At 34.2% G+C, this 19,742-nt stretch overlaps 1 protein-coding gene and 1 non-coding gene across 2 annotated transcripts in view; both read left to right on the plus strand.

The window, feature by feature from the left end:
• DEK (DEK proto-oncogene) overlaps nt 1-19,742 on the plus strand; it is a 28,652-nt gene that overhangs the window by 336 nt on the left and 8,574 nt on the right. The window contains exons 2-7 of the mRNA XM_019734274.2: nt 178-337; nt 2,335-2,436; nt 2,684-2,793; nt 4,980-5,074; nt 6,005-6,125; nt 10,443-10,631. Coding sequence (XP_019589833.1) covers nt 187-337; nt 2,335-2,436; nt 2,684-2,793; nt 4,980-5,074; nt 6,005-6,125; nt 10,443-10,631 — 768 coding nt within the window. The 5' untranslated portion in view covers nt 178-186. The remainder of the gene's footprint in view (nt 1-177; nt 338-2,334; nt 2,437-2,683; nt 2,794-4,979; nt 5,075-6,004; nt 6,126-10,442; nt 10,632-19,742) is intronic.
• LOC141572513 (U6 spliceosomal RNA) lies at nt 14,597-14,707 on the plus strand. The gene has a single exon (XR_012497842.1). It is a non-coding gene; the product is annotated as a U6 spliceosomal RNA (small nuclear RNA).

Below are 19,742 nucleotides of genomic sequence, written 5' to 3' on the forward strand. Positions count from 1 at the left end.
GCGGAGCGGGAGGGAAGCTACCTGGGGGAGGGAGCACCGCTGTTCCAGCTGCCCGAGGAGGCAAATTTGAGGTCGGCCCCCGGCTTCCTGGAGCTGTTACGGGTCGGTAAGTGGCTGTTCCCCCTGGTCCTTCTTGCCGGGGGCGAGGGAACCGAGACGTCTGGCTTCCGCCCGCAGGTCCACAGCATGTCCTCCTCGAGCCCTGCTGCGGAGGGAGAGGGAACCCCCGACCAGCCTGCGTCCGAGAAAGAACCCGGAATTCCAGACCCGAGAGAGGAAAGTGAAGAGGACGACGACGACGAGGAGGAGGAGGACGACGACGAGGAGGAAGAAAAAGGTGAGGACCAAGTCGTGTCCCTAAGTGATGGACTTAACACAAAACAGGTTTTATTTTGCACTTTTTGCACTTAGAAGTACTAAAATCCGAGTGATTTCCAGCAAGAATGTCCGAAATTTATCTGTTTTTGTGTTGAGCCATAGAAGAAATTAACTTTGTGAATTCTGTTTTTAAAAAGTACTTACTAGCGTTATAACCTATTTTGGAGTACAGTTGATTTCTGACCATTGATATACTTTAATAACCTTTCATCATCTGACAGGAAGTTTGTAAGGTTCAGGTCTGTTTTTAAAAACTCTTAGCTTTTGAAGTTACTAAGGTAATGTTTTGTTTTAACTTATTGCTCATTTAAGTACACATCTTTTGTGTTTTGAAGTTATAAGGTGTTTAATGAAATGACACATTAGATTATTAATGCTAGTCCTGGAAATCTTTTAATAATTTTAATATATTTGCTGGACTTCAGCAGAGATTCTTCTAAAAGGCCTATGGGGAGTTTCACAGGGAAACACCTTCTCTGGTGAAAGCTATTGCTACTTGAGAAAGTAGTTAAATGTGAAAGCAGTGAACTGTGAAAGTAAGTTAAATATGAGCTCAGTGCTTTCTCAGTTTTGGTGTTGAGGGAAGTGTTATTAACCATTATTTGACTGGAGGCATGAAACAGAACCGTACAGAATTGAACAGTGCTGTATCCGTTTATCCAACATAGATGGGGCAGTGCCTCTTTGAAATGTGTCAGCTTCCTAAGATATTTCCAATCACTTTAAAATCTGTATTAGAGACCTTAACATTCTTTGATGATGTTAGTCCAATCGAGGTTTCCTTAATATATGGCTGCAATTCAGCTGAACTTGGGAGGAGGTTTGAAGTTTTCTTCCCCAAACCACGGTTAACTGTCAATTTCTTTCAAGCCAAAACCAGTCCATGGTCAGGATTTTGTACATACAATCTGGGTTGAGATTGCATGGTATGCCTTTTGTTTGTTTAAAGTGGTGGGTGCTCTAAGAAGGGAGCATGTCTACATTTAAGTACAAAATGCTTATAAAAACTATTTTATAATTATTTTTTAATTATTCTTAATACAATAACAAAATTGGCTGCAATATAGACTAGCCCAAGACTTTCTCAGCACTTTTCCTCCAATTTTTTTAAGTCTTTTGAGGACAAGGTTTGGATTCCAGAGATGATGAATTTCAGCATGAAAAATTTAAAAATTCTCCCTGAGCAGTTTTATGGTTGTTCTAATTATTACTCTTTCACACAACAACTGAAATTCTGAATGTTTTTATCCTACTTAGCCTTGAAAATTTTAGCTCTACTACTGAAGCATAGGAGAAATAAGGCAGTGTGAAGTCTGTGCCAAATGAGGGGTGGAATTGACTTGGCAGTGGTGGGGAGTAGCCTAGTAAAAGATGACTCCCAGGTGTTTGCCTTTGGCAGCTGGGTGGATAATATTATCATTTTCCGGAAAGTAGAATTCGTGGACGTGAGTGAGTTTAGAGATGATTATGACTTGTTTTGGATACATTGAGTTAGGTGCCTATAGGACATCTAGTGGAGCTGTTCAGTTGGCATCCCCATCAGTTGATCTGAAGCTCAGGAAAATACTGGACTGGAGATAGACCAGGACATTTTTTAGCTTATAGATGGTAATCTAACACAAACAAATGGTTTAAATCACTCAGTGAAAGAAAGCAGTGATAACAGGATGCTTTAGAATGCTTTCTTATCTATATAAGACTGGCTCTTATAGTAAAATAAGACTGGGTCTTAATTTTTGTTTCAAAGACGCATTAGAGCTGATTGTCTGGCTAGGTCTTATTTTCGGGGCAACACATTACTAACCAAATATTTTCATCTCTGTTACGTTATTTGCTTCTCAAAATCCTGTGCGGAAGAGTAATGTATTAGGTCTCTGTGATTTTTGTACATGTTTATCCAATAAAGTTAATATATTCAAGCTTTTTATTATTTAAGAAGTACTAATTCTTTTCTAGAAAAGAGTCTCATCGTGGAAGGCAAGAGGGAAAAGAAAAAAGTAGAGAGGTTGACAATGCAAGTCTCTTCTTTACAAAGAGAGCCATTTACAATTGCACAAGGTAAGTTTATTCTATGTTCCTTTCATTTTTATGGTGAAAATGTCTAAATATACAAAATGGTTAGCAGTGTTTCATTTTTAGTCTTTACTAAGTAGTAATATATTATTGGTATAATATTATTTAATTTACCCTATTAGAGCAAAAGTCATATGTAAATTATGCTGTAAAAATAATTCTTGTTAAATTCACTTTGCAAATGTATTAATACATAATGGGTATTTAATTTTATTATGGTATTTTTTTCTAGGAAAGGGGCAGAAACTTTGTGAAATTGAAAGGATACATTTCTTTCTGAGTAAGAAGAAAACGGATGAACTTAGAAATCTACATAAACTACTTTACAACAGACCAGGCACAGTAAGACCTTTTTTATACTTTTAACCTAGTAACATATTTATGTATTAAAATAGAAGCTTCACACTAGAAACATAATTTTAGTCCTGGAAAGGACTTTAGCAATCAACCGGTTCAATTTCCATACCATACTTAGCCATATATTAATACTTTTTCAATGACGTATCACAAGATATATAGCTGGATAGTAGCAATTAGGATTTCAGTATCCAGGGCTCTTTCTACTGTAGTTGTTTTTATGCCAAACTGAAATGTCATATTGTGAAATCCAAAATGTGATGATTTACATGATCTTTAAATATATTAGGAGACATTTATATTTTTTTAGCCATTCAGAATAAATGATACAGTTAATTGTATGTTATTTTGAGCTAGTGTCTGATAAATTAGGTGATAATTTATTAATAGATTTGTTAGAATAAATCAGTGTTTCATTTTTGAATTGTTATACATTAATCTTCCCTTATCTGCGTGGGATACATTCCAAGACATCCCAGTGCATGCCTGAAACTATGACTAGTACAGAACCCTATATATTTTTTCATACATATACATATATATATATACACACACACACACATACACCTATGATAAAGTTTAATTTCTAAATTAGGCACAGTAAGAGATGAACAATAATAACCAATAATAAAACAAAATGGTATACTATAATAAAAGTTATGTGAATGTGGTCTCTTTCTCATTATTCTGTACTCATCTTTCCACATTAAGGAAGCACTTTACGGCTTCTCTTTGTCGTACTGGAATGGCCAGCATCACTACTCTTGCGCTTTGGGGCCATTATTAAGTAAAACAAGGGTTCCTTGAACACGAGATTGAGATACTGCCGCAATTCATCTGAGCAGGCTGCTAAGTGACTAATGGACAGAGAGCACATACACTCCCTCCTTACCACGGTTTCCCTTTTCACAGTTATAGTTATCTGGTCAACCGTAGTCCAAATATATTAAATGGAAAATTCCAGAAATAAATTCATAAGTATTAAATTGCATGCTGTTCTGAGTAGCATGACAAAATGTCATGTGTGCTGTCCTGCCCAAGATGTGAATCTGTCCAGCGTATCCAGGCTGTATACCCCACCTGCCCGTTAGTTAATAGGAGTCTTGGCTGGTTATCAGATTGACTGTGTTGGTCAGTATTGCAGTGCCTATGTTCAAGTAATACTTATTTTACTTAGTGGCCCCAAAGCCATTCATATTTTTATTACAGTATATTGTTAACAATTCTTCTGTTTTATTATTGGTTACTGTTAATCTCTTACTGTGTTTAATTATATATTAAACTTTATCATATGTATGTACGTATAGGAAAAAACATAGTATATATAGGGTTCGGTATTAACTCTGGTTGGTTTCAGGCATCCATTGGGAGTTTTGGAACATATCCCCTGAAGATGGGGGGGACTATTGTGCAGCGTGGATACGCTGGACAAAGGGATGATTCACGTTGCAAGTGGGGTACCTTTAGATTTCATTCACAGAACAGTGTACAAAACTTATAAATTGTTTATTTTTGGAATTTTCCATTTAATATTTTCAGATGGCAGTAACCACGGATGGGGGTCTACTGTACTGTACACACAGTTTCAGTTTTCCATGTAATTGAGGAAATTTTGCTTTGGGATTGTGCATGGGCAAAGTAAAGTTTGACATAGTTAAGTTAGCATGTCTGAGGCATGGTATAATTTATTTTCGTGTGTGTTCTCATTTGATCCTCACAGCAGTCTCATTTGCATAAGTCCCATTACTGTTAAATGATACTAACTTTTGGAGATGCTGTGTTCTTTACTTTTCAAAGAGTAAAGTCCCTGACTTTCTGATTTGGAAACTAAATATTATGTATAACTTGTATTACTGAGAGAAAGATGTCTTTTTAAGCTGTAACGTTCTACATGCCTTCGTACTGTCAGATAACATTTAGTTGTGGTTTTATAATTACCAGTAAGAATTCCCAGATGGAAATTCATTCAAATTGTTATTTTCAAAAAATTAAGTTTGTAAGCCGTTTATAATGTTGATATTTTTGTAATATAGTTTTCAGTCATGAGTAAGAAATGTCAAATCAATATTGTAACTTGGAGAGATATGAAAATAAAGTTGTTGGCTTTGAATTTTTCCTTGTGTACATTACTGGGTAATAAGTAATAGTAATAATAAGAGATACATTTTCAGGTGTCCTCATTAAAGAAGAATGTGGGTCAGTTCAGTGGCTTTCCATTTGAAAAAGGAAGTACCCAGTATAAGAAAAAGGAAGAAATGTTGAAAAAGTAAGTTATTTTTATGTTTTGGTTAAAAACATAAAAAACAAAAAGTAAGTTAAAATATCATGTTTTGGATAATGTGCTTTGAATTTTATTTTTAAACACTTAAGTGTGACCACCCATACATTTTCAATAGACTGCTAATTCTTTGCTTTTAAGTGCCAAGATCTGATTTGTCTTAATAACTATTAACTTGGGAGGTTCGTTACTTTCCAATAAATAGTGACTATCAAGATTATTGAAAACTCAAAGACATTTCTATTTCTTAAAAGAGTGATACACACAGGTAAATCGTTCACACACAGGTAAATCATTCACACAGTCCAAATTTCAGAAGGTCTAAAGTGACTGTAGTAAAAACTCCCACTCGTCCCCTGTCAGCCACTCCATTCCACTTACAGGTAACCATTTAAACTATTTTGAAGATAATCAAATTGATAGAAACAGGGTCTTTGACCATAATGCAAGTGAGATGATATATTCTTAGAGCTGTTATTTATTAAATTTCCTGTCATTTAAGCACTCTAAATATGATTACCTGTTCCTTCACTGAAACATAATCATGGTAGGAATGCTGAGGGGAATATGTAATATTTAATCGCAATCAGCCAGAAGAATTAGCAAGTTCATGAATTTTATAGTATTGAAAATTTTTACATTATATTCTGTTGAATTAATTTCATTCTTTTACTACCTATAAAACTTAATTGGGAGATGGTGTTTTCAGTTTTTTAATAATCACATTTGGTTGTATTTTGTACACTAGTCAAGATTATAAAAAATACTTCCACAATTCACAGAAACATTGGCTGCTTTTTTAATCTTTGTAGCTGAGCCAGTTTGGTTAGCTTTATATTGCTTTAGCCTTTATATTGTGGAGAATGTTGATAAAGTTTCTTACATAATCACCTTGGTTTCTTCCATTTTCTGTTTCAGATTTAGAAATGCCATGTTAAAGAGCATCTGTGAGGTTCTTGATTTGGAGAGATCAGGTGTAAATAGTGAACTGGTGAAGAGGATCTTGAATTTCTTAATGCATCCAAAGCCTTCTGGCAAAGTGAGGACCAATTTGTACTATTTCAGGAACAAATCTGTTATTTATAGCCTCTCCTTTTTTTTTTTTTTTTTTTTTTTTTTTGTGGGACAATTTAGTTAGCATTGCTGTCAACATTTAGTAATATCTACATTCAAAGAATATGCCTTCCATTGATATACCTGCAGTAATTTCATGATAGAAATAACATAGAAGGCACACAGATATGTTCTCCGTCATTAGTTATAAAGAAGATAAGACTAAGAAAAATAACTATTAGCTATCAGATGGGACAGAAATACAAACTAAGGATCCAGAGTTATATATCTAGAAGGCACTGGAAGAACAAACAGGTTGAGTGAGGATGAAGTGTTGGGCCGGTGGGGGAGGGTGTGTAACCTGCAGTCATGTCAGGAAAGACAAAATATGGGTATATTAGAACTGAATGTTTTCTAGATACTGGAATAAAGTTACATAAAAGTGACATGAAGCTGACTTAAAGTTTTTGGATTGGGTTTCCAGAATCCTCAGTAGAGCCTAGAAAATGGACAGAATGTAAAATGGCCTTATAGTTTACCCTACTCTTCCTAAAATACAGATTAGTTTGCCCTAATTGTTGAACAACATCAAACTAAATGAAAATATCTATTGAAGTGTTACATAATACGACTTCGCAGTTTTAGTTTAAGTCTGTCAGCAAGTGTTTTCATATTCTCATTTTGATAAGAAATTGTGAAGCAGTCTAGAGGGCCTAGGAGTTCAGAGGAACACCATCAGTGAAGGGAGAGAGTATAAAAAACAGAAACCAGAAAATAGCTCTGGACTTTGTTTTTGTCTGTTTTTGGTCTGTTCTTGGTCTGGGAAACAGATTGGCTGTTCCCCAGTCTGTTGTGTTTACCATTAGCTAGACAAGGACAGATAAAAGATACTTGTGTCATGCAGTTACAAACCCAAGAGTTACAGTGATTTTTTGGTGTTTCAAATTGGCTTATTTAATAATAAGAGATTATCTTTCTGTTTTTCTAAACTTTTACCATGGCTATACCTCTACTTTAGAATTTTATGTGTGACAAGTTGAACACTTCCCCAGAAGCAATTACTAAGTGCCTAAGTTATGAAGGATTATTTATATTCATTTTTCCTCAATGATTTTCAAATGTGATTTCAGGACCCCATTACCCTCTTGAAAATTAATGAGGACCCCAAGTGCTTTTGTTTCTGTGGGTTATTTTGATATTTGCTCTATCCTAAATTAAAACTAAAAATTCCAAAATAACAGCCTGCATGTTAACAAAAGTAGTATTTTGTATGAAAGATACTTTAAAATTAGCAAGAAGAATGGTATTGTTTTATGTTTTTGCAAATCTGTTCATGTCTGACTTAAAAAAAGACAACTCTTACTTGCTTTTGCATTTTAATTTGTAATACATTGTTTTGCTTGAAGTATATGAAGAAAATCCAGCCTCACAAAGGTATGTAGTTAGAAAAAGAAGGAATGTTTTAAAAACCCTTTCAGAAAATGTTGCATATCCTCCTTTGCTACAACACAAAAAGTCCATCTGCAGTGGTAGTTTCTTAAAGTTTAGTTGTAGTGTGGTATCTGAAATCACGTTAATGAACTTGGACTTCTTATCCGTGTGTGATTTTGTAATATGCATTCACCGTTTAGGACATACAGGTTCTATATATTATGCAGATCTTCCAAATGTTGGCTTATTTCATTAAACACTGTCAAAAGGTCACCATCTCATCAGAAAAATCTGTAGGTATTAAGAGTTTATGGTAGTGGACTTTAATTTGCCAAAATTCCAATTTTTCAATTGCAATTTTGAAATTTATCATTGGAAATAAATACTATCAGTTATTTTCCTTGAAGTGACAGAGTCATGTTCTTCATTTTTGAGAACATGTATATCAAAGACCCAAGTCCGAATAGGTATAGTTTTTCAATTCTGTTAAAAATGGTGTTCCATGAAGAAAGTAACCAGCTTAGGTCACAACTCAATTGTGCAAGTGTTTTTCCTTGAGCAAACCAGTGAAATTCAATGTATACTGTATGTTGTACCTTCCATTTTGTTACAAGAATATTCTAAAGATGTACAAAAATGTACATGCAATTAATATTTACTGCTTCATGCAGTTAATGCAATTAATATTTACTGCTTCATCAAGGACATTACTAAATGAAACACCTTTTTCCCTTGCTAATGTGTGATTGTGAGGAATAGGATTACTAGCACCGTTTGCTGCCCAGCCTTGATTACTACTGAGGTACCAGCAGTTTTATCCACCTTTGCTTTTGCATAATCAGTACAAATGTCAACACAGTGAAAGAGCAAATAAATAACGTCTTGGTATTACTGTGAAAATAGTTTTGACCTGATAGGCTTCTGAACAATTATCAGGAAACCCCAGGGTCCATGAACCACACTTTGAGAACCACTTTCTTATCCTTTCTTAGGGAATCAAACTCTTACATCCATTTTTCATATTTGATTCTGTGATTTCTACTTAATCTAATGGTACTGTATCTTAAGCTATTTTCTATGCTACCACACACTTCCATCATTTAAGAAAAACACTATAAACTCATTAGGACTAATTTCTCTGTAATAATACTGTTGAATTAACATTGTTTTACTGTCTTTTTTGTACTTCTACTTGATTATTTATTAACCAAATTTTGTTTCCAAAAAGGGATGATGTTGAGACTGGATTCTGATTAATAGATATAACTAATTTTAGAACCAATATAGGAAAACTAAAGCACTTGTATATTACTATTTTTTAATTAAACGCTCCTCATTTATTTTTGAAAGTTACGTTTTCTTGATTGGTTACTTGAATGATTTAGCAGCCTTTCATTTTTTTGTATAGCTTTATTCAGCATCCATTCCAGTTGTCATTACTACTACCATATACAGATTATATTCCCACTACCTGCATCCGGTTCCTGAGCTGACAAAGGGATGTCACACTTTTCTAATAACATTTGAGTCCTAGATTTCATATAGTGAGCAATGGGAGTTTAGACAGAGGTATCGTTTGTCAGTGATATCAAAGAATTTATCCAAATGGATTTGTTTCTTAGTAATAGTTGATAATAGTAATAGTGTACATAACAAGGATGTCTATACATTCAAGGAAATTTCTTGTAGAGAACCCTTCTGAGAAATATCTTTGGTCCACTAAAAATTTCTGGAGTGACCTACATTTAGATGGGCAGTTTCCCAGTCTGTAGAAGGGTAGGTTGTTTGGGCAAGTTAGAGGCTGTTTTGTGATTGCCTGAGAGCACAAGCAGCCACTTTTTCCTAATTTTTATGTAGGTGACAGGACCGTTAAGAATGGATGGTCCTGGGACAGAAGAGACCTGTGGTTCTGCTAGTATGAAAGATGCTCTTGAAAGTTACTACTAACGTTTATACAACTGTATATCTTAAGGTTATATTACAGAAGTTTTCTTAATGTTTCTGTTTATGGCAAAAATAAAAATAAAAGATACTCTTATATTTCAGATATAAGTAATTTTAATTCCTTAAGCATACTTTTCAGATCCTTTATGCCGGGTTATTTTATGGTTTTCAATTTCAGAAGTTAGCAAATTCTCTAAGAAAGGATTTAAAAATTAAATTTGTTGGTTAATATCAAATCATTTTCCTCACATGATCTAGTCTGCTTTTTAAATATGCATCTTTTAATTGAATATCAAAGTCAGAAAAATGCACTTATTTTGTGGTTCTTAGTTTCATAATTAACATACTCAGCACTTATTGCATATTTACAATCAATGTGAGAATATAATCCTGGCATTATTGAGTATAGAGCCCAGAGGTAATGTGAATATAAACTATATAGTTCATAAATTCAGGACTTATAAAGATTTTGTTTCCTTTATGGATGGATGGTTCCTCCCAGTCCTTTGATTGGAGGGCTCCCTAAAACAAGAAGTTTCTCTGGCAATGACAGTGCTAATGCTTATATGAATGAAATAAATTATGAGTCTAACTCAAAATATTGTCTTGATGAAGTGTACCCAGCGGTCTGAGCTTAGCATGATGTGTACTTGGGCTTCTAGTCTCCCATGTCAGAACGTAGAATGCATATTTAAACAGTTGTGAAGAGTTTTGCCTAGGTGTTTCGAATACACATGAAAGGGTATTTGTTCAGATACAAAAGATTAATTTGACACATTAAGTTAAAGATGCATTATTCTCTCTAAAGCTGTGAAGCTTGGAAATATAATTTCTTGAGACCGGAACAAGAATTGAGAAGTAGTTTTCATAAACAGTTGATTAATTTGGAAATGTAATACCTCATTGGTATTATCTTTATTTTATGCAGCCATTGCCAAAATCTAAAAAAACTTCTAGCAAAGGCAACAAAAAGGAACGGAACAGTTCTGGAATGGCAAGGAAAGCTAAGCGAACCAAGTGTCCTGAAATTCTGTCAGATGAATCTAGCAGTGATGAAGATGAAAAGAAAAACAAGGAAGAGACTTCCGAGGATGAAGATAAAGAAAGTGAAGAGGAGGTAAAATGTTGGTTTGTTTTCCCCCAACCCCCATTTCTTTCCATGGGGAGAGGTAAATAGTTTTGCTACATAATAGGTATAGCCAGAAAATAGATTCTAGGAACTATCAGTACCATATTGGTTGTTTTTAATTCCAAAGACACAAATAGTTAAGTATAAATTCTTAAGCTTTCAGTTTTGTTACTATGTCAGAGTGTAAGAGTTGGAAAAGTGAGATTGGTACCAACTGGATTTGAGCTAGGTCTTGAGTAGGTCAAATGGGAAGGGAAGGGACAAGAGAGGGGTGCGTATCCTGAACAGGAAGAGAAAGGAACAGATTTTTTGAGAAATTTTTCATAGTATAGTAATAATTTGATGGTCTTGAATCATTTTAATGTTTTACGCAAAAAGCAAGGGGTTTAAGGACCACCATTTTTTTCTCAACTCTGATTATTTAATGAAAATAACAGCATTTGAAGTTTATTTGATTGGTGGGCAAGTTTTGTATCACTAAGGAATGCTTGCCATTTTTTATTTGGGCACATCTTTGTAAAATGTTGAGAATATTTAATTTCCAAAGTGAAACTTCAAGAAGGGAAGAGCTGCTGAAGCATTTAAAGGGTTAACTTGATTCTTTCCTTGATGGGTGTCTTCAGTCAAGTAGATGGTGAGTAGGTACAAGGAAATGATTTCCTATTGTTAACAGTGTTTTGGTAGACTACTTTGTTTTGGTGCCCCCTTCAGTGGTCAGAACTTGCTCTGTAATTTTGGTAATACACTACGTTGTCTTATGTAGGGACTGAATTAATGTGTTTGACATTTTGGGCCAAGATGATTCTTCATTGTGGAGGGCTGTATTGTGCATTGTAGAATGTTCACCCACTAGGTCCCAGTAGCATACCCCCCAAACTCCAGTTGTGAAAACCAGAAATATCTCCAGACATTGCCAAATGTCTCCTGGGGAGCAAAATCACCTCCAGTTGATAACTACTGGATGACAGAGTATAAAGATGTGGTAAACTCTGATTTTCTATGTGTATGTTTTCTATATATTTGTCTTTAGGTATTTAAAATCCATGCTTGTTTTAATATCAAATTTGATAAAGACTTCTATAAAGCTAAGTATGAAATGTTTCACAATTGAAAGACTATTACAAATATAGCAGGGTGTTTCATAGATATCAATATATTTTTGGTGTAAAGGAAGATGAGTAATCTGAGCATTAAGGTTTTTATGGAATAGATTTTAAGGACATCTGGGAGGAAAATATGTTTACTTATATGTGAATATATAATAGTGAAAATTTTGCAGTAATAGTATTCCTCATTTCAACAAATTTTTGGTTATCTGTGTATTCACTGTTTCCTAAAACTTTTCTAGAGGCGGAATTAAAGCATAAAAAGTTGTCATAGAATATAAACACCTGATTTTTTCTTAGAGACAATATGATTATGAACATGAGCTTTGGAAACTTTCTGGGTTCAGATCCCAGCCATACCACTACAGGACTTTGGACAACTTACTTTTAACTCTGTCAGGTTCCAGTCTGTAAAATGGGGATAATAATAGTACTGGCCTCACAGGGTTGTATTAAATGACTTTATTTAAAGCACTTAGAGCAATGCTTGGCACAAGTACTATGTAATTGTTAGCTGCTCCTATTGCTGTTAGTTTTAGGGTGACCTTTTATCATATATAGGATTTCTAAATCCAGTCATCCTATTATTAATAAAGTACAGAAGATTGGATTTAGAAAGATTATTTATTTTCTTTTCAGATTATTGCCCCATTGTTTTAAGTGGAGTTAGTTGAAGTCTGTGAATATAGATGACCCCTGATTTATAACCATATTGGTTACTGGATAATGATCACAAGTAAAACTGTCAAAGCCTTTTTTCTATAGTGCCATAAATGAGGATCTTTTGCTTGAAACCCAGGTCAAATGATGAAAATAATTGAGGAAAAAGGCAAACAAAAATGCTTTTATGAACATCAAGTATATGAAGTTATACAATATAAAAGCTGTATCATAATGCTTATTTTCTACTTCAGTTTTTCTGCTTGGGCTGATACTGGCAAGACTTCATAAAATACAATGCCAGCAAAATCTGGACTGAGAAATGATTTCCCCCTTCCCCCAGATAAATTTTCCAATAAGCATACGTATTCATTTTTCTAAAGACTGTTTCACATTTAGGGCTATCCTCCTCAAAAACTTTACTGCTGATTCCATTTCTATGAAAAGCTCTGATTGCCTTTGAAAGCTAAGTGCTAGCAGGAGGAAAAGTGTTTCTATGGTAACTTTGTTTTTCTTTATGCTTCCATTTTTTGAAGACTCAGTTAAGTGGAAACCTCATTAGGGACATCATAAATGGAAGTACTTTTGGTCATTACCGTGAAACAACCTCTTTTCTAAGAGTACATAAGGAATTGCACGTTGATTGGGAACATGGTGGATTGCCTGTAGATGGAATTTTTTTGCAGATTTTTTCACAGAAAATTACTAAGTTAATATTTATTATGTTCATTTGCTGAAGTGATTTTTTCTTTGATAAATAAAGACCTCCCCATTAAGATCAGCTTTATTCTATTTTAGGTTCTTGGAGTAAATAACTATGAAGATTAACTTACCTTTTCTTGTTTCCTCTGAAAATTAAGGGCTTTGGACTATATAATGTATACCATATTGCTGAACTCTGAAATCTTACTGAAGCAAAAATCCACTTCAAGTTTTAGTTGGCCAGTTACGTGAAGTTGAATATTACCATTCACCTGCTAATTTTCATATTTAGCTGAGAAAAAGTCGGATACTTATTTTATAAGTGAATTTATTATTTTTTAAATGTAGGACTGAAATCACTGAAAACTGCATAATTAAAACAACTGGCAGTTTTTTAAAAGTCTTAAGAAAATATCTCATATTTAACATAATTGCTAAGATATTTTGTGTGAAGTTCTCTGTACCTGTACCTCTCTTTCTGTGATGTGCAGTGAGTGGTTCACAGCAGTTTTTAATTCTCTTTTTCTTTGGAATTAATGCAAATAAGGTGTTCTTCCTGAGAATGACTTGGGTCGTAATTGTTTTATAAAACAGCTGTTTTAAACTTCTTTATCATCTTGTCTCTTGGATATTTTCAGTAGAAGGAGAGTTATTTGGAACCAGGAAGAAACTGGTAGATGAAGTTTCTTTAAAATTGGAGAATAGAAAAATGACAGGTTTAGTTATTTTCTGTCAGCTTACATTGAAAATCATCTGGGTCCCATATTGAATTAGCATCTTTAGGGGAATTCTTCTAAAATGAACCAGTGAGATTAAATCATGTTTTAGGCATGTCATTCGGATACTAGACTTTAGACACACAGAAATTACTGGAGAGTACAGAGAAAAGAAAGGAGAAGCAGTGCTTCCCAGGTTGGAGGAAATAAGTCTAATAATTTTTTAAACCCTTAAAAGCATACTTCTTTTTTCCTTTTATCTAATACTTCTGTAGTTTTGGTTCCCAGTGTTTTTTATAACACTGTCTTATCTCTAGAAAAAGGATAAAACTGGAATTTTACTTTCTGAGTAGAGAATTCTCCTAAATGTTCTGATATGTATCGGGAATGTCGCCAGTTGTAAATACTTACAAACCTTACTAATAATGTCCCAAACAGGAGCTCCTTTCTTTCATGAGAAGAAGTCCATAGACAAACAGTCTGGGCCAGTATAGCAGCTCACGAAAGGTATCCAGAATTTGGGTACCATCTCTCTTTCTGAGCCACCATCTTTGTATGTGGCATTTAACCTCATGATCACAAAAAGGTTGGTTTATCTTTAGGCGTTGAATCCCTGTTTCAGATAGGAAATAGCATAGGGCTTTCTTCTAGTGATGTTCTTGCCTTTTTTTGCCCTGGAAGGGATGCCTTTTACCAGAGATCTCCATGCATATTGCATTGGCCAGAACTTTGTTGTGTAGCCACCTCTAGCTAAAACGAAAGCAGTGAGGTACTTGCTTCAGCAGCACATATACTAAAATTGGAACGATACAGAGGAGAAAGGTTAGCGTGGCCCCTGTGCAAAGATGACACGCGGGTTCATGAAACGTTCCATATTAAAAAAAAAACAGTGAGATCCAGTTGTTAGCTTTCCTGCCTGCATAAGAAGAAGCAAATAAAAAGTGGGATGTTGAGTAGGCTGTCGTACAATGTTTGCCAAATCAGAGAAACTTTCACTTAAATAATTTTTGGTAAACATATTTGGACCATTTGGAAAATCATTTGGTTGTGGTAGAAGAGTGAATATGAAAGTTTTATTAGTCCTTAATTATGTTATAAAAAGTAAGAATTACTCCCATTTCATAATTTGATCAGAGGGATTACAAAACCATATAAACTATTAAACCTTTTGTTGGAAGGCAAAGTTGAATAAGCACTATAATAAAATCTATTTACACTTAAACTTGTTTTCATAATCTTTTGTGAAATAAAATGAGATTTGCACATTCTTTACTCTTGGCACTCCTGAGTTTTCTCAGCCAAGTTGTTGTAAGGATAGTGTATTTTAAGCTAATTTTTATTTTCATCTGTTCACCCAGTACAACCTTTCTGCTGTGAGGACAGGATTCTGGCTCTGTGACAGGCGTCTTTTTTGGAGACCCTCCTTCAAAGAGCCCTGCTGCCTATAAAAGATAGGTAAGCCTTCTCTCCCAAGATTTTTTTTTTGCCTTCCTTCAAAAAGTGCTTGTGTAGTTCCTCTGGGTTTATACCTTCATGGTTGTCAGAGACATAAAAAATCCCTTTCAAATTTTAAAACATTTATGTTATTAATCTTTTAAAAATTTAGATTATACTATGTTGTACTATCTAAAACTAATGGCAGCTGTCAATTTTCCTTTTAAGTACATGAAAAATACAATACTGGATGGTCCTGATTGAATCACTCAGAGCATATTCAAAAATAGCAAGCCAGAATCTTAAAAATAAACCCATGACAATTTGGAAACTAGCCTTTTCTTTATTATTTTTTTGTTGTTGTTACCTAATTTTTTCCTCATACATTTTGTTAAAAGACTCAAGTCGTGGCTCCTATTTGATTAAATAACAAAGATGTTAACTATCATGTATACTTCCAACATTTTTCCTTTATAATTTTACATTACATCATGTGTTGATGTAATTACTGACATTTTCAGAATGATTTTAAACAAGACTAAATAGGGGACCAGTACTTGGTTTCTAATATAATCACTTTTTTATTGCTCAATTCAGTAAATTGGGAATGTGCTAAGTGCTCTTGGAATAACAAGATATTTTCTACCCAAAATACCATTTGAGTGACAGTTAATACAGAATTTCAAAAAAGAGAATCTGCCTATCTGTAGATGAGGGAAAGCTTTGGGGAGAACTGGAAGAAGTACCAATTGAAGTTGACCTTGGAAATAGAAAGGAAATTTGGACATGTGAACAAAGATGGGAAGCAGGAAAGTACAGGGTAACTTTTGACTAACACACCTGTTTGTGGTCAGGTAGTGTGTTTAGAAGTAAAGTAGTGAGAGGAAGCTAGAGTAATGTACTTTGAAGCCAGATGCAGAACCAATGAGCTTGGTTTGGCATTATTGTTGTGTGCATAATAAAATCTTTGGGGATAGATCCATCATTCACATTGATTCAAAACGATTGTCTTATTCTACCTGAGCACTTTGCTATGTGGGGAAAAAAAGAGATGGCCTCTGCCTTCCAGGAACTGACAGACTACTGTGGAGAAGTATCACTTGTTCGTTAAGCACTTACTGGTACACACAAGGAGGAGAAGCTATTGAGAGTCATGTACTTTGAGATCTTGCATCTTGTTTAGCCTTGACTCCATGAGAGAGGAGTGTATGTCATTTTTGTACTTTGAGGATATAATACATAAGTTTTAAAAATGTGTTTTTTGAAAACCTTTTTTAATTTCAAAAATGTGTCTACTTCTCCTTTCAGAGCTTTTAAATTCATGTAATGTTGTGTTCAGAATTCTCTGTGTAGATTTAGATCCAAATTTGATTTTAAGCAACAGCTTTAGGAAAGTTAGTATGAGTATAAATTTCTGTTCATAAAAACTTAAAGCTAAAAGCTATTGACATAAACTTTATAACTTGGGAAATTATCCTATTGATTGCTTTATCTGGTTATTGTCTTTCCCTTATATATCCCCAATAATTCATAATCTGGACCAGGAGTTGGTAATCTGTGGTCCGTATATCAGATTTAGCCTGTAGCCTATTTCTGTATAACCTGCAAGCCGGGAATGGTGTTTCCACTTTAAAAATATTTGTAGAAAACAAAAAATGAAGAACGTGCAATAACAACCATATATAGCCAGCAAAGCCTAAAATATTTACTATCTGGCAATTTGTAGAAAAAGCTTGGTGACAGATCTAGTCTAAATTTATCTCTCATCTTAATGTGGTTTATAGGTAGGTGAGTCAGCTGTGGGGCTTTTAAAATATATAGGTGCCAAGGCCACCCCTTGATGATTTGATCTAATAGTCTTTTTATCTTAAATGTACAATCAGTATATATTGGTAAATTGTGCCAGAAGGCAGTGACATTAAAAATCAAAAAGTTTGGCAAGCAGAGGGATTCTAATGAAATATAAAACCTTGGAGTCTTGGAGTTGGAATAGATCTTTAAAAGTTACGTAGTCTCCAAGGATCTTTTCCCATCCCAATTTTCCAAATATTACTTGGAACTAAATGCCAGTTCTAAGCTCTGCACTGGAGATCAAGAAACAAGTAAGACAGGGTCTCTATCCTTACACAGTTCAGTTTAGTTGGTAGGAGGAGAGAGGTCAAAGATTAGGAGAAAAAAGTACCGTAGAACATAGCTAAAAAGAGGTGTGGACAAGGTAATGTGGAAGCTCAGAAGACGAGGAGTATTTACCTCTTTCTAGGGCAAGTGGGGTGCAAAGATCCAGGCAGGGAACCTTCACAGGAGGTAACCATTTGATCTGAACCTTGGAGGATAAGCGGGAGAGGTTGGCATAGCAAAAGAAAGGTGTTTGCAGAAAACTATTTATACAAAATTGGATTACACCAATTTTAGCATTAAAACCTTTTTTTTTTTTTTTTTTTTTTTTTTAAAAGAAAGGATTCCTGGAGCCCATACAAAGTTTGAGGGTAAACTCAAAGACAGCCCTAATACAGAGTTTGGATGTCCTTTGTTGCTATACTATATTCCCTGCCAAGTTTTTTTTATTTTGTGTTATCAGTGGTAACATTTGTACGTAATGGAAAAAGAGTTGAGTTTAACAACATGATGAATAGGTTATGTGTCACTGGCTTATTAGTATTATTTATTTAGTTCAGTAGTTTCAACTCTGGCTTAAACAAATACACAGGTGGGGTAGTCATTTCTATTAATACAAGAAATTAGTATGAGACACACTGGACTTAATCAAAGTTCTTGTTTCTTAAGATGTAAAGCATTTGCTCACTTAACTAAGATATATTATCCTCATTTATGAAAAATAATTTATCTTTCAGGGTGTTTTGTTTTGCTGGGGGTTTTTTGTTTCTGTTTTTTGTTGTTGTTTTTTCCAGCTTATGTAAGATAGATGTGAAAGCAGTACTATACAAATGCATTTTTTTCCTTTTAATTATATTTTTAACCACATCCTGAGTAGAGGTAAACCAGATCCTATGAATGATACAGAAATAAACATGACAAGAAATATTTAAGTTGCTACTTTATGCCAAACACTTCTAGTTGTTAGGGACAGATACAGCTAAATAAGATAGGTGTCTGTTCTCAAGGAGATTGTCAAATCTGCTCTTAGGAAACTTGCAATGTGGTGAGAAAACAGACATGTAAATAACTAAAGTTTAATAAAAGTACATACATTAAAAGTTTATTTTCTTTGTTGCCATATATGTATTTACACATTTGATGCTTGAAAAATTCTAGTTATAACCTAAGTTCATCAAATCTACAATGCCTGTTTTAATGTAAACTAAAATGTACCCCAATATCAGAGGAATAAAAATGTGGGGGAAAGAGTGTTAAATTTGGCAAAATCTGGCATTATTACCAATTTTTTACAATGAGGAAGTAGGCTCAGGGAAGGCATATGCCTGAGAATGCAGAATTAGTCCATGGTGGAGTCAGGACTTGAACAAAGAAATTAAGCTCTAAAACCTGTGTTCTTATTCACTGGCTCACAATACCTTCCATAAAGTAGGCATAAATGAATTGTAGGACGCATATTGTGGGACTGTGGATTAATCAAATTGATGGTATGAAAGATTTAGAGAAGGTAAGATTTTCAGAAGTAGAGGAGGAGGAATAAAAGTAATGAAGATTTGAAAGCATGTACGGTAAGATTTGAGTGGGCATGGTTTAACTTTCCTTCTCAGCTTTCCCAGGGCCACTTTCCGTTACCTCCAAAAACCATATAACCCATATTTGCCTTACCTGCCAAACATTCTCCATAGTTACCTATTCCTCCTATACCTAATTTACCTTTAGGGCAGCTCATAATGATTTTTTTTAGTACCTGCAAGACCAAAGCACATAATCAGTTATCTGATTGCCTCTGCTCACGCTGAAACCCCTAGGTGTATATTTCTACAGTTTAGTTATTTTACTCTGCAGGTTTTGCTATTTCCCTGTGCCAGTATTTATGCTTTAAAAAGATACTTTACTGAATTCATGCCTTTAATTTGTCACAGAATAATTTGTAACTGATTACTAAAGATAAGTAAAATTCAGTGTAAATAACATAATTTGTTATTACAGGGACTTAGATGTGTGTGGGTCCAGTCTTATCTCCCAGACTGTAATGAAATAAACATGATGTACCTTGGTTAACACAGGTGTCATTGAGTTTGTCTATCTGCTTTTATTCTATGTATCTATTCTGTATATCTGCCTTGCTTTTAAAGAAAACTTATAAACTTCCCAAGTTATCAGAGAAAATTATATTTGCATAATGAAAGAATTTCTTTACAAAAGAAACAGAAATAATAGCAAATAATTGTTTTCTATGTGCTGGGCAGCATTAAAAGTACTTTTGTGTATTAATGCATTTACTCCCCATAAAACCATAATTACTATTATTTTACCTCATTTTGTAAATAAAGAAACTAGGAACCAAAGATGTGCTGGGACTAGAA

This window comes from Rhinolophus sinicus, linkage group LG06 (assembly GCF_036562045.2).
Source record: "Rhinolophus sinicus isolate RSC01 linkage group LG06, ASM3656204v1, whole genome shotgun sequence".
Taxonomy (NCBI): Eukaryota; Metazoa; Chordata; class Mammalia; order Chiroptera; family Rhinolophidae; genus Rhinolophus; species Rhinolophus sinicus.